At 41.9% G+C, this 14,913-nt stretch overlaps 1 protein-coding gene across 2 annotated transcripts in view; it reads left to right on the forward strand.

Moving 5' to 3' along the window:
• Positions 1-14,913, forward strand: part of grik4 (glutamate receptor, ionotropic, kainate 4) — a 408,097-nt gene that overhangs the window by 324,402 nt on the left and 68,782 nt on the right. For both annotated transcript variants that reach the window (XM_061782686.1, XM_061782687.1), the window contains 2 exons: positions 3,428-3,580; positions 8,050-8,154. In XM_061782686.1, the coding sequence (XP_061638670.1) occupies positions 3,428-3,580; positions 8,050-8,154 (258 nt within the window). The remainder of the gene's footprint in view (positions 1-3,427; positions 3,581-8,049; positions 8,155-14,913) is intronic.

Genomic DNA, 14,913 nt, shown 5'->3' on the forward strand with positions numbered 1-14,913 from the left:
TTGATGCTAATGTGGTCTGATGTACAACCCCGATTCCAATGAAGTTGGGACGTTGTGTTAAACATAACTAAAAACAGAATACAATGATTTGCAAATCATCCATTTTCTGAGCCGCTTCTCCTCACGCGGGTCGCGGGCGTCCTGGAGCCTATCCCAGCTGTCATCGGGCAGGAGGCGGGGTATACCCTGAACTGTTTGCCAGCCAATCGCAGGGCACATACAAACAAACAACATTCGCACTCACATTCACACCTACGGTCAATTTAGAGTCCCCAATTAATGCATGTTTTGGGGATGTGGGAGGAAACCGGAGTGCCCGGAGAAAACCCACGCGGGCACGGGGAGAACATGCAAATTCCACACAGGCGGGGCTGGGGATTGAACATTTGCAAATCATGTTGAATACACTACAGAGACAAGACATTTACTTTTCAAACTGATAAACTTTATTGTTTTTAGCAAATAACCATTAACTTAGAATTTTATGGCTGCAACACGTTCCAAAAAAGCTGGCACAGGTGGCAAAAAAGACAGAAAGTTGAGGGGGTAGATGGGTACATTAAAAAAAATGATTCAAATTGGAGTAATAATTTTAATAATAATAAATAGAAAACATTTTGAAAAAAGAATATGAATAAATGAATAATCACAAATTATTTGGCTCAAACTATCAATATTTACTATCAGTAGTAGTAGTACATTTAATATTTGGTGGCATAAGCCTTACTTGCAATAACTGCATCAAGCCTGGTGTGGGTGGGTTGACTCGAGCTGAAAAGGTGCTTTGCCCTGAATTGTTTAACACATCTAGATGTAAATACCCTGAACTAAAAGCTGGAATTCTGAACTTTAGTCTAATATTCATCTTTTGATCTGAAACCCAAATGTCTTCAGTATACAACAAAAATGAAGCAATTGACCTTGCCCTTCCAATACTTTTGGAGGGAGCTGTATAGTGTACACCGCTTAAGCATTGATAAGAAATGGACCCATGACCGACAGTATGTACTCACAGTATATATACTGTAATAAAAAATACTGTTGAAGCACACTGTTGAAATGCTATCATAACAACATGGCTTCATCTGTTCCCACTGCACTAATATCATCGTATGTCAAACCTAAAAAGCCATCAGCTATGCTTCTCAGATCTCTGCAGGCTGTTTGTGGGCACCATGTTCCTCTTAATGTGCAATCTACCAATTAGGAAGTTATGAAACACATCACGGTTTTGCAATTTAATGACCTTTTGATAGCTTTGTTGCCATGCAATAGCTCAATAGCCTGTATTATTATCTGTAACAAAATCAACAGTGTAGCTCTTTGAGGGCTTTCGCTATGGGCTCAGTAAGAGGCGGTTGTCGTGAAGATGAAGCAGTTTGGATATCAGACATGAGAGGAAGCAAGAATGATGCTGTTCTTTTTTGAGAGAAGAAAGGACACGATGCCTTTGAAAGAAATAAACACATCACAGCACATCACAGTGGGCCTGATTTAATAAAGGTTTGCATAAGCAAAAACGGTAGCCAACTTGATTGCACATGCAAACAGATGTGTAAGCTGATCTACCCAATCAATCAATCAATCAATCAAACCTTTATTTGTGTAGTACAACACAAAAAAGCAACACAAAGTGCTTCACAGAGCAAATGATTAACGACACAAACACCCACCTGCTGTCTCTGAGCCCCTGTGGCACCCAACAGCCGTGAATAAGAGTAGTTACAATAAAAAAGATGATTAAATACATAGCATAGCTATTGAGACATGGCTGAGCACAGAGTGGAACAGAAGCTGCCGGCCAATTAACTAAGATTACAGCATAAAACATGGAAACTCTAAAATAAATACATTGATAAAAAGATTAATAGCATACTATAACCATAATAATAGAGTGTAAAATAAATAAAAGGTACTGGCAGATAAGAAGTGACCAATAAAACTGTGGTCATCTATAAATAAATAAAATGCAATATAAAATTACAGCTAAATATTTGATATAAAACAAGCGACTCATAATCAGTTAAAAGCCAGACTAAAATTGTAGGTCTTGAGCCTCCTTTTAAAAATATCAACGATCTCTGCGGCCCTGACCTCCTCCAGTAGGCTGTTCCACCGATGAGGACCGTAGACTTGGAACGACGCCTTTCCGTGGGACACTGGGTTTTACTAAAAGGCCAGTACTGGAGGACCTAAGGGTCTGCGAGGGTTGACATGATAAAAGAAAGTCTTCTAGATAAGAGGGACCAAGACCATGAAGCGTTTTATAAATTAAATTAAAAGAACCTTAAAATCGACCCTGAAAGAGACAGGGAGCCAATGCAGGTCCTCTAAAACCGGAGTAATTTGCTGAATTCTGCAGTAGTTTTTTTTTTAGGGAGACCAGAAAGGATACCATTACAGTAGTCAATGCTACCAACTGGGCACAACCAGAATTGTATCTACCAATTGGCTAAATTGCTGTGGAGGTCATTTTCCATGTTGTGGGAGGAGAGGGTTATGTGCAAAGAAATGAATTTCGGCCTCGCATTGTGATTTATCAAACCTGAGATTAAATGAATTGCACTGGCTGATTTTGTATCTTAAAATAGCCTGTCCGAAAGGCAGGTGTAAACCAGCACAAAAAGCAGCGCAAGTGCAGCGCAGGCAGAATAAGAGGTCGTGTGGTGAACTTTTCAGCTCGAGTCAAAATTTTTGAAATGCCAGAAACAAAGATTATCGTGCCATATCATCTATGTAGTCAGCGATGCAATTTTAGAGCTTCTGTATCGCCTGAAGGTTGAGTTTGAGCCAGTCACAAGGAGGAGTCATGCCATATCACCTTACAAATGATAAAACTCCTTTCAACGCTGCATTTTCCTGCTTCTGGGCCATTTCAACACTTTATGGCAATTGGTGCTGGGCTCTCCCAAAGTAGTTGTTCTGTCCAAAGTTGTAAACACAATGTTACGCAGAAAGGACACATACCTAAATAACTCATAGCCATGCACTCCGGACGAGTTAAAACAAACAAAGCATGGCTTTTATGTTGCTGGCTTCCACCAAATAGCAGATTTCTTTTCTGTAACTCAGCGATATGTTTGTTTGTCAATTCCACTAAAAACTCCAGTTTCATCACTTCAGACTTCATTTTGCACTTGCGGTGCTCTCCTAAATTGCTGGCGTTGGGCCGAAACCCCCTATGACAAAATCTGGTCAATTATAATATTTTTCCACATATTTAGTGGCGCCTATTTTGGGATCTTAGTAAATTCGACCTAGTGTATAAAATGATCTAGTGGAATCATCTCACCCACGCTAAACCCTCACTGAACAGCAACCACTGACATGTTTCACTCATAGTTTGTGCACTTGGAGTTTGTGCAGTTGGTGTGTGCATGCATAATACATCCACCTTCCTCTTTTTTTCTCTCCTGCTCTTGTGCAGCTCTCCTCAGCTCTTCTCTTTGATGCAGTATACGCGGTGGTGGCTGCGGTCCAGGAACTGAACCGCAGCCAAAATGTAGGCGCCACTCAGCTCTCCTGCAAGTCCTCCAAAATCTGGGAGCACGGCACCAGCCTCATGAATTACCTAAGGATGGTAAGTTGGTCCCTGTTGTACTAAATAAAAAAACGTAATAATAATTCAACCTGCCTTTATGGAAATGTTTATTATTTTATCGGGGGGAGCTATTTGTATGTCCAGATAAATCAGGAATAGGGCTTAAAGCTACCCAGATGTCCACGAGAAGGTTTCACTTTATCACCACTTGAATCTAAACTAGTGGCTATAATAGCCATGGGTTTCTTTTTTGTTATTGTCGAAAGATAAATTACTATTACTTGGTGGCAGTCTTTTATAAAATATATATATATAGTTCTCTCTCTCTCTCTCTCTGTCTCTCTCTATATCTCTCTCTCTCTCTGAAGTTGTGTAAAATGAACTTAAAATGAATAACATTTAATATTTGGTGGCATAACCCTTACTTGCAACAACTGCGACCCATCGACTTCACCAGACTGTTGCATTCTTCATTTGAATGCTTTTCCAGGCCTTTACTGCAGCCTCTTTCAGTTCTTGTTTGTTTCTGGGGTTTTTTCCCTTCAGTCTCCTCTTCAGGGGGTAGAATGCATGCTCTATTGGGTTAAGGTCCGGTGATTGACTTGGCCAGTCTAAGACCTTCCACTTTTTCCCCCTGAGGAAGTTCTTTGATGTTTTGGCAGTGTGTTTCGGGTCATTGTCTTGTAGCATGATGTAGCTTCTCCCAATTAGTTTGTATGCATTTTTCTGTAAACTGCCAGACAAAATGGTTTTGTAGACTTCAGAATTCATTCTGCTGCTACCATCATGAGTTACATCATCAATAAACACGAGTGAGCCGGTTTCAGAAGCAGCCATGCAAGCCCAACCCATGACATTACCTCCACCATACTTCACAGATGAGCTTGTGTGTTTTGGATCATAAGCAGATCCTTTCTTTCTCCATACTTTGGCCTTTCCATCACTTTGGTAGAGGTTCATCTTGGTCTCATCAAAACTTTGCACCAAGACTTTTATGGCTCATCTCTGTACTTTGCAAAATCCAATCTGGCCTTCCGATTCTTTTTGCTGAGTAGTGGTTTGCATCTTGTGGTATGGCCTGTATATTTCTTCTCTTGAAGTTTTCTTTGAACAGTGGATTGTGATACCATAGCGGTACATACAGTGTGTTTTTTGCTCAATGTCGTCATTGTGTGACATATGGCCAATCTAATGATCTGTAAGTGGCAAAACTTACACTCAAGTAGGTGAAAAACATGGCAAATGTGGCCAGAGAGGAATAAGAGTAAAGTGGATCATCTTCATGGACCCAAAAAGAGGAGGATTTAGGTGAAGGGAGATGAAGGGAATATTTTAGTCTCTCGAAGTTTCTTCATTTCAGTTTGAAAAAAAATTACGCTTCCAAAACTTGTAGTAGTACATAGAATATTTGTCTTATTCCTAGTTAGGTGGTCTAAGCTCATAAATGCACAGCCATGAACCTAATGTATTTATGTCACAAAATGCTCAGTGAATATGCACAAAGGGGGCAAATAAGAGCTCCCAGTGGGAACTTCCCACTGGGAGCTCTTATTAAAAATGCATATAATTTGTGAAACGCCATTATGAACCAAAATAAATGTTTTGAACAAACATAACCTCTAAAACGGTTCAGTTAAGATTTGTGTGTAAAATTGTTTGAAACTTCACTGTTGTGTCAAGATGCCAAACAGAAAAGGGGAAACACAAACTTTATTTTTCTCAAGTTCAGCACTTTATTTGAACATGACTTTCTCTATTTATTTACTTGCTCTTATTGTGAAATGCAGCCCTACTTTTATTTTGTAAATGAGATAACTTCACTTAGTTATTCTCATATGTTTGATTACCAAGGGAGAATTTGTAAGATGTGTAAGTCTTTATAATGTTCTAATATAATTATATCAGTGGCATAAAAACATCGATACTATTGTTTATCTTGAAAGTTTTGTGGAAAATACATTGTTATAAAAACATTTGCTATCATGGCAGGCCTAAACATAATATATTGATCGAGAGCAAGAGCAAGGGATAACACAAAAATATTGTACAAACAGTATAAAAGATTAAAGAGTAAGAACTGATAATAAAAATCTGCACTATAGCGGAACCGTGAAGCAAGAATCGCGACGTCGCGGAGGATTTCTCTTTCTGTATATCTGGTGGCCCCACCTGTGTGGAGTTTCCATGTTCTCCCCATGCCTGCGTGGGTTTTCTCCGGGCACTCCGATTTCCTCCCACATCCCAAAAACATGCATTAATTGGAGACTCTAAATTGCCCGTCGGCATGACTGTGAGTGCGAATGGTTGTTTGTTTCTATGTGCCCTGCGATTTGCTGGCAACCGGTTCAGGGTGTACCCCGCCTCCTGCCCGATGACAGCTGGGATAGGCTCCAGCACGCCCGCGAACCTAGTGAGGAGAAGCGGCTCAGAAAATGGATGGATGGATATATATATCTGTATATATATATAAATTGTTACTTGTTCTTCAAAAGGATGTATCAACGATACTATTGTTTATCGTTGTTTTTGGGAAAATGTATTGTCCTAAAAAATGTGCTACCGTGGCAGGCTGCAACATAATGTATTGAGAGAGAGCAAGAGCAATGGATTACACAAAAATACTGCACAACTGTACAAATTAAAAAAATCTGCAATACAGCGGGACCACAAAGCAACCACCGTCATATAGTGAAGGATTACTGTATCTGTACTCCATGATGATAAATTGGAGGGACTCATTGTTCCAGGACTGGGATTTATTCTCTCCAGACGTGCATCCTGGGACTCACATACAGTAGTCTCAACTGTAGTGTTTGTGTGTGTGTGACTGTATATACTGTATGTATTCATATATATTCAGTATATATATTTTTTTACTGTAGATTTTAATAATCGATTAATTTGTTGCGTATTTTTTTGATTAATCGATGAATTTGATTAAAAAAGTTTAATTTCCATTCTTTATTCAAAAACAGGACATTATTTCGTTCTGCTGGGAGACTTCAATGCTCACGTGGGCAATGACAGTGTGACTTGGAGGGGTGTGATTAGGAAGAACAGCCCCCCCTGATCAGAACCTGAGCGATGTTCTGTTATTGGACTTCTGTGCTCACGGATTGTCCATAACGAACACCATGTTCAAGCATAAGGGTGTCCACACGTCCACTTGGCACAAGGACACCCTAGGTCGCAGTTTGACGATCGTTGCTCGGCTGAAGAGAGGGGCGGAGCTGTCAACTGATCACCACCTGGTGGTGAGTTGGCTCCGATGGTGGGGTAAGATGCCGGTCCGACGTGGCAGGCCCAAACGTATTGTGAGGGTCGTATTGTGGGAACGTCTGGCAGAATCCCCTGTCAGAAGGAGTTTAAACTTCCACCTCCGACAGAACTTTGCTCATGCTCCGGGGGAGCATGTTCCGCGCCTCCATTGCTGAGGCGGCCGACCGGAGCTGTGGCCGTAAGGTGGTCGGTGCCCGTCGTGGCGGCAATCCCCGAACCCGTTGGTGGACACCAACGGTGAGGGATGCTGTTAAGCTGAAGGAGTCATATCGGGCCTTTTTGGCCTGTGGGACTCCTGAGGAAGCTGATGGGTACCGGCTAGCCAAGCGGAATGCAGCTTTGGTGGTCGCTGAAGCAAAAACTCGGGTATGGGAGGAGTTCGGTGAGGCCATGGAGAAAGACTTCTGGACGGCTTCGAGGAAATTCTGGTCCACCATCTGGCGTCTCAGGAGGGGGAAGCAGTGCACCATCCACACTGTGTATAGTGGCTATGGGGCGCTGCTGACCTCGACTTTGAATACTTCGAAGACCTCCTGAATTCCACCTACACGCCTTCCCATGAGGAAGCAAAGTCTGGGTTCTCTGAGGCGGGCTCTCCTATCTCTGGGGTTGAGGTCACCGAGGTGGTTAAAAAGCTCCTCGGTGGCAAGGCCCCGGGGGTGGATGAGATTCGCCCAGAGTTCCTAAAGGCTCTGGATGTTGTGGGGGTGTCCTGGTTGACACACCTCTGCAACATCGCATGGACGTCGGGGATAGTGCCTCTGGATTGGCAGACTCGGGTGGTGGTCCCCCCTTTTTAAGAAAATGGATGGACGGATGGACATTATTTCAAATGGGCAGTGCACAAACATAAATTGATTATGATTCAGTTACTGGTTTGGTCCGGATTGTCCCAAAAAATAAAAACATAAATAAATAAAAGGCAAAACTGGTGGGCAGTGAATAAGTAATGGCTATAAGTATCTTTGCTATCAAAAAACTTTTAAATGACATGTATGGTAAGAGAAATATGGCCAATTTTCTATTTGGCTGTAAATGGGTCACTTTATGTCTCCATTTCATCTTATTATTCAAAATTTGACATTTATACGGGGGGGAAAAAAGAAGATAGAAGGGTGAGTAGTCGGCCTGTCCCCTCCAGTTTTCTCTATAATAATCACTGATGAGAGGAAAGTGGGCCTGATTCAGCGGAGAGGCCTTTAATGTGCTCCTATGTCTTTGTTGGACAGGTAGAGCTGGAGGGTCTAACAGGCCACATTGAATTCAACAGCAAAGGCCAACGCTCCAACTACGCCCTTAGGATCATGCAGAGCAGCAAGGATGGCCTAAGGCAGGTAAAGTGAACCCTCCCCCCCCCCCCACAGTCTTCTCAAACTGATGAGACTGCATCTTCATAACATGGTAACACTACTTCAGTTCAGAATTTTTATACGATATACCATTTGTTTCACTTATAGTGTCCGTGGTCGTTTATCTACTGCAGGGTGGAAAAAGTTTTCCAATGATTTATCTCGGTCTCATTGTTTTATGTCACAAAAACCTGGCATTTGAACAAGAGTGTGTAGACGTTGTATATCCACTGTATATTAGTTTTGTGTTCGACTAAAGAGGCTGAGATTTCACGCTAAGTAAATTTGTAAATTGCGACAAGATCATTATATTTACTTTTGTGAATTTATTTTGTGATGAGTGAATGGTTGTTTAGTGAGATTTTTCCAATGTCAAATATGTGCCTTGGCTCGATAAAGTTTGGGAAAAACTGACTGAATCATTTGAACGGTGATAAGGTTGGGGCCGTTGATCAAAATGATGTGATGCAAAATGAACCATGCTGTGTGGCAAAAATATGTCAATATTGTGTCGTGAAGTTGATGGTTGCACCAAAGCATGTTCTTGAAAAGAAATATTCAGTTAGTGACCAGATTTCCCTTTTCTTGTCCTATGTAATAATGAGCCTCCTAGTATACTGTAAAGCATTTCACAGTACACAATCCCATCATATCATAACACAGAGGCCCCCTGAGCATCGTGCCAATAACCTTCAGATGTGTACAATCATATTTCTGGATCGGATTTGCCTGTATGCTATGAGATATGAAAGTGAAACAGTCCAGTCATTCTGCCGTTGAGTGTATCCTTTATGGTAGTTGTAAGACTTTCTGTGATATTATTGGAACATTCTTGGGAACACTTTATAGCGCAAAAACAACGTAAAATCCTAGAAAGGCTGGGGAGAATCAGTTTTGGGAGAAGTCATTGCTCAATTCTCTCCCATCCATCAACGCCTTCTTAAAATGCACCGCTGGAGCCCCAGCAGTCACAGGCAGCTGAAATCTGAGGCTGAAAATCAAGAGTGTATCCGAATAATGGATGGAAGGCAAAACTGGGACCTGAGATGGAAATCAGTTCTAGCTATATGGCGTCAAATAGATGAGGTATCACGATTGAGTATCTTGGTGCGGTTTATGGAAGTTAATGATTGTGAGGTAACTTCGGGTTATGCTGTATTTGCGATGAAAGAAAGCATAATTGCAGTGCATATGTTTAATGGAGTTGTTGGTATTGTTTTTTTGGTGACTTTTGGCTTGTCCATCAAGGCCACAGCTAGTCACTTGCATGATTTGTTTGGAACAATTTACCCTAACCCTATATATTGCGGCACGGTGGCCGACTGGTTAGAGCGTCAGCCTCACAGTTCTGAGGACCCGGGTTCAATCCCCGCCCCCATCTGTGTGGAGTTTGCATGTTTTCCCCGTGCCTGCGTGGGTTTTCTCCGGGCACTCCGGTTTCCTCCCACATCCCAAAAAACATGCATTAATTGGAGTCTCTAAATTGCCCGTAGCCATGACTGTGAGTGCGAATGGTTGTTTGTTTCTATGTGCCCTGCGATTGGCTGGCAACCAGTTCAGGGTGTACCCTGCCTCCTGCCCGATGACAGCTGAGATAGGCTCCAGCACGCCCGCGACCCTAGTGAGGAGAAGCGGCTCAGAAAATGGATGGATGGATATATATATATATTTTTTTTTTTTATTTGAATGGATGGACATAAGGGAATTAGTGTCTGTAATGCAGAAAGATACCAAAAATACTAAGTTGCACCTTGACTTGTTCTGTGACCACACTCGTAATGTAACTCAAAACACTTGGCAAATCATCTTTCGCAATTGAAATGAATGGAAATGCCATTAACCCATTCCAGCCCCAAAAAACGGCAAATATTTTTTGTAATGTGTTTTTCAATAAGAATCGCGCTTTACAGTATTGTACATTTTCAAAAACAATAATAACCAAGGCGGCACGATGGACGACTGGTTATCTGCCTCATAGTTCTGAGGACACGGGTTCAAATTTGGCCTCACCGGTATGGAGTTTGCATGTTCTCCCCGTGCCTGCGTGGGTTTTCCCCGGGTACTTCGGTTTCCTCCCACATCCCAAAAAAATGCATGGTAGGTTGATTGAAGACTCTTAATTGCCCGTAGGTGTGAATGTGAGTGCCAATGGTTGTTTGTTTATGTGTGCTCTGCGATTGGCTGTCGACCGAAGATAGCTGGGATAGGCTCCAGCACGCCTGCGACCTGAGTGAGGGTAAGCATCACGGAAAATGAATGAATGAATGAGTAATAACCAAATTAAATACAATGTAAAGAATTAAAATTGGTGCATCATGATAATGCAATGGCCATTATGGTGCTCCTTCTGATATGTGCGCCTGGGCCACCAGTGGTCAGTACAATACATAAAGGCATGTAGATTTGATCATGAAACACAGAAGACCATCGCAAAGCTGCAATATATTTTTTTTGTTTTTCGCAGAGGATAAGGTACATGCCTGTGAGTATTGATGTATGCTATGTCTGCATGTTTTGTTACCGCTTGTGTTCAAATGTGTGTTAAATTTAAAGAACAAGACTGTGTATGTGATTGGGTTGTGATACGGGCAGACTATACACTTGAGTTTGTGTAAGCTCCTTTTGTTGATGCTAGTACACACACGCACACATAGACACACACACACACGCACAGTATAGAAAACCGAACGTCTTAGTTTCCTTTGTCTAACACATTTGAATAGTTTAGTAATTCTTCCTCATTCAGAGTCAAAGTACATCTTCTCTTTCACATTACTGTTGTGATGGGATAATAAGAGATTATGAATGTTTCCTATTCTTATGTCCTCTTACACATGAACAGCAGAGATTATGATGAATAGTAGCATTTGAAGTGCTCCGGTCAGTGCAGGGGGTTTACTCTTCCCTTAAGACTTAATATCACTTTTCATTTTAAATCCTGATGCTTGATGTAAATCTGATGAGTGTAATACTGTTTTCATGAAATTCCTGTCATTTCACTGACTCGCTTGTCCTCTGCAGCGGGTGTGGTGGCTGTTGTCATTCTTATGGGAGGCTTGTCTGGCCCCAATCTATTATAAGAATTGAGGGGTCACTCTGCTTTTGCACCTCTATTACTTTTTGCTTATGAAAAATGTGACTTGATGCCTGTGTGTGGCCAAAATGTTACCTATTCAGACATCAGCTCATCTGCCTTTATTAACCTTGTCTGTGTCTTCGTGCGTCCCCTCTCTTTATTCTGGCAAAAGTCCAGTCTAGCATAAGGCAAATGCCATGTTGTCTAATGCGATGATTTCAAGCAGAAGCTGGTTTTGCTCATGTGGAAGGGCAGGACGTCACATGTGGGGAGGGGAGGTTGGCAGATTGGGGTGTTGTTTGTTTTTGTTGAGTAACACCTCATACACCACAATGGCTTTGGGCTCTCTGGGCCAAACAAGACTGGAAGGTGTGAGGGCCTTGGCAGGGATAAGAAAGTTGGCTCAATGCCAAATCCACTCACCCCTATCTTACACTCACAAACACGCAGACAGTATAATCCTTTAGCATTATTACGTATATGCAGATCAGCATTAGGGTTGGGCATCGTTTGAATTTGAGCGGTTCCAATTCCGGTTTCTTAGTTCGATTCCGGTTCCAAACGATTCTCGATTCCGATTCTTTTAGGGGGCTGGGTCAAAAAAGTTTGCATGGTTTAAATAAAGGGTGTCCAAATTATGAATATCCATTTTCTTAGCAGCCCCCAGCATAGACTAAAATGAACATTTGACTCAAGGTTCAATATCAAATCTATGAACTAAAACGCAATGTGTGTGGAACTAACCCAATTGACTTAATATTCATTAATCAATGTTTCAACTAAAAGTTAAATATAGCATTGTTAAAATAGTTATTTTAACTGTTTTAACTATTTTATTTTATTGTTTCACTCACCCAGTTGACTGAGAGTTGACTTCACTGACAACATTGTTAAAATAGTTATTTTAACAATACTATACAGGTGCCCCTGTATTCTGTTTCATCACGTCAAATGGTTTATATGTGTAAGTTTTAAATTGACTTCTTGTTTTAAACTTGTATCCTTTTATTTTGAAGGGTACGCACCGGAACTCAGCATTTTGGCACGAAAAGTAACTTCACACAGCAACGGTGTTTTTTTATTTTATTTTATTTTTTATTTTTTGTTTAATGGCTGCAACCAAATGCTCTAAAACACTGATTCCTTTCCCTACCCACCGATGAGGCACGAGGTTAGTGTTTGTGATAATTTGATAACACACTTTTGTTCGCCGCCGTTGGGCACAAGCACGTCATCATGCCCATTCTTCTTTGTTGGATTACACTGCTTCTTTGTTGCTTTTCACCACTACTTCTTCGCGGCTGGAGGACTAGGCATCGAAACTGGGAACCAAAATTATTAAATTTGAACGGTTCCGGAAGAACCGGTTCCAATCGATTCTCGATGCCCAACCCTAATCAGCATGGGACTAACACTCCTCGGGTAGTACTGTATGGGAATGAATGTAATGTAAGAACTATTGCAAGATTATGGCTAATGAGCATCAAAAGGGCTTCTTTATACACAATGATCATGAAAACTAAACCCATCACAGTGTCCCACAGATATCAGATGCTTGATGTTCGTATCATTGCTTTCAACAAAACATGTCAAGACACAATTGAAATGGGACCCATCCTGGGCCCAACCCCGCCTCTCGGGCGGGTGGGGTCCTCACCCGGCCAAGTGTCTTCCCCAACCCGACACTGCCCTCCCCCCACTGACAGGTGTATGATGCATTAAAACTGGAGGACCGGCAGGAAAGAGAAGGGGGGCAACCAGACCAGAGACCAGCACAGATGTGCCAGGACCCGGCCCGGCGTACGCCTCATCATGCCCCCCCCCCCCAGGGGACCCTGAATGAGATGTGAATACGCGAAATATGTACAGTGTAAGTAATAAAAACCGGTTTCAAACTTTCACTCACAACATCATCCCAGCCATGTTGGAATCAGATGACTACAGGCCTGTCGCTCTGTTATCTGTGGTCATAAAGTCCTTTGAACACCCCATGGTGGACCACCCGAAGACTGTCATAGGACACCTGCAGCTTTCCTACTGGGCAGACAGGTTGGTGGTTGATGTAGTCAACATGGGGCTACACTACATTATGGAACACCCTAACAGTAAGGGGACCAACGCTATGATCCTTGTCCAAGTTCCTTCAGCTCAGCATTTCTCTTGCTATTTGCCACGAGTGGATCAACAGCTTCCTGACAGGCAGGACACAGCAGGTGAGGCTGCTATTCCACACACACAATCAACACCAGAGCCCCCCAAGGAAGTGTCCACTCATCTTCTCTCTCTTCACAAACAACTGCATCTCAACACATCTAGATCTTATGCTCCTGCAGTTTGCAGACGACACCACAGTAATCGGCCTGATCAGAGCTGACGGTCAGAGAGTCTGCATCTCGACGGGAGGAAGAGCAGCTGGTGCTCTGGAGATGAAAATGCTCAAGCCTGCAGAGGTGATTGCTGACTTCAGGAGAAATCCTTCACCATGCCTGGCCTTCACACTACCCAACTTCCCTCTGTATTCGCATTGAGACCTTAAAGTTTCTGGGCACTACAATCTTCAACCTGAAGTTCAACTCTATCCTGAAAAAAATTCATTCTTTCCTGAATGGCAGAATTGTTTCGGACAGCATTCCCGAAAGAATTTAGTTCGTTATAGAGGTTCCAATCATCAACTTAAGCCATTAAAAAAAGAAACATTCATTTCATTCCAACCCACACATAGCTTCAGTGAAACGTGTGCCATTGATGATGTGGCTGCATTATCCAAGCGTTTCAATTTTCCACAACTTGGCAGGCAAAATAAATGAACCAGCTGCTTGTAGTGCAAGACCAGTGATTCCCAACCAGTGTGCCGGGGCACATTAGTGTGCCGTGAGCACTCTTCAGGTGTGCCGTGGGAATTTATGAAATTTTACGTAATTGCTCAAAAAATCATTTATTTACAAGAAATAATGTATCTTTGTTCATCTATTTATGCCAGCGAGGCATAGTGACAGACAGAACAAATACAGGCTCTGCTTTTAGATGGCAGGAAAGTATATACAGTAATTAATGTATCCACTTTTTGTGAATTTTTTGTTTGTTGGTGTGCCGTGAGATTTTTCAATTGTAAAATATGTGCCTTGGCTCCATGAAGGTTGGAAATCACTGCGCTAGACCAACGATGCTTATGTAAGAAGGCAGCATGGCATTGTCTCATGTGCTGGCACCTTTATCCACAAGAATCTGTTAACATCAAGTGGAGAGAAAGAGGTGGAAGAAAAAGGCTAAATACATCCAAAAAGGGTAAGATCTCGATCAGTGATTCTCAACTGGTGGGTCGGGTAGCCTTTTTAAGGCACTTTAAACATGAGTAGTTAGTTTAAAAATATGATACTCATATAATTTCAAAGGTTATTTTTAACAATAGATGTTGTTGTTTGTTTCTAACATCCTTAAAAGTGGGTCTCGGCTTAGCAACAATAGAAAAATGTGGTTCCCAGGAACACAACACTTGATAACTAATGCTATCTAAATAGTAGTCTAAATAGGAGGACAGTAAGACTGAATATACCTATATTTCCTCTCATACACCTGTAGTTGCTGGGGGCTTTGTACTCCGGTGCAGACGAGGGAAAGTGTCAAATCCATATACAACAATGTTGCATAATTTATTTTAACATTTTCAT

The sequence above is a fragment of the Phyllopteryx taeniolatus genome, chromosome 8 (assembly GCF_024500385.1).
Source record: "Phyllopteryx taeniolatus isolate TA_2022b chromosome 8, UOR_Ptae_1.2, whole genome shotgun sequence".
In the NCBI taxonomy this organism is placed as follows: domain Eukaryota; kingdom Metazoa; phylum Chordata; class Actinopteri; order Syngnathiformes; family Syngnathidae; genus Phyllopteryx; species Phyllopteryx taeniolatus.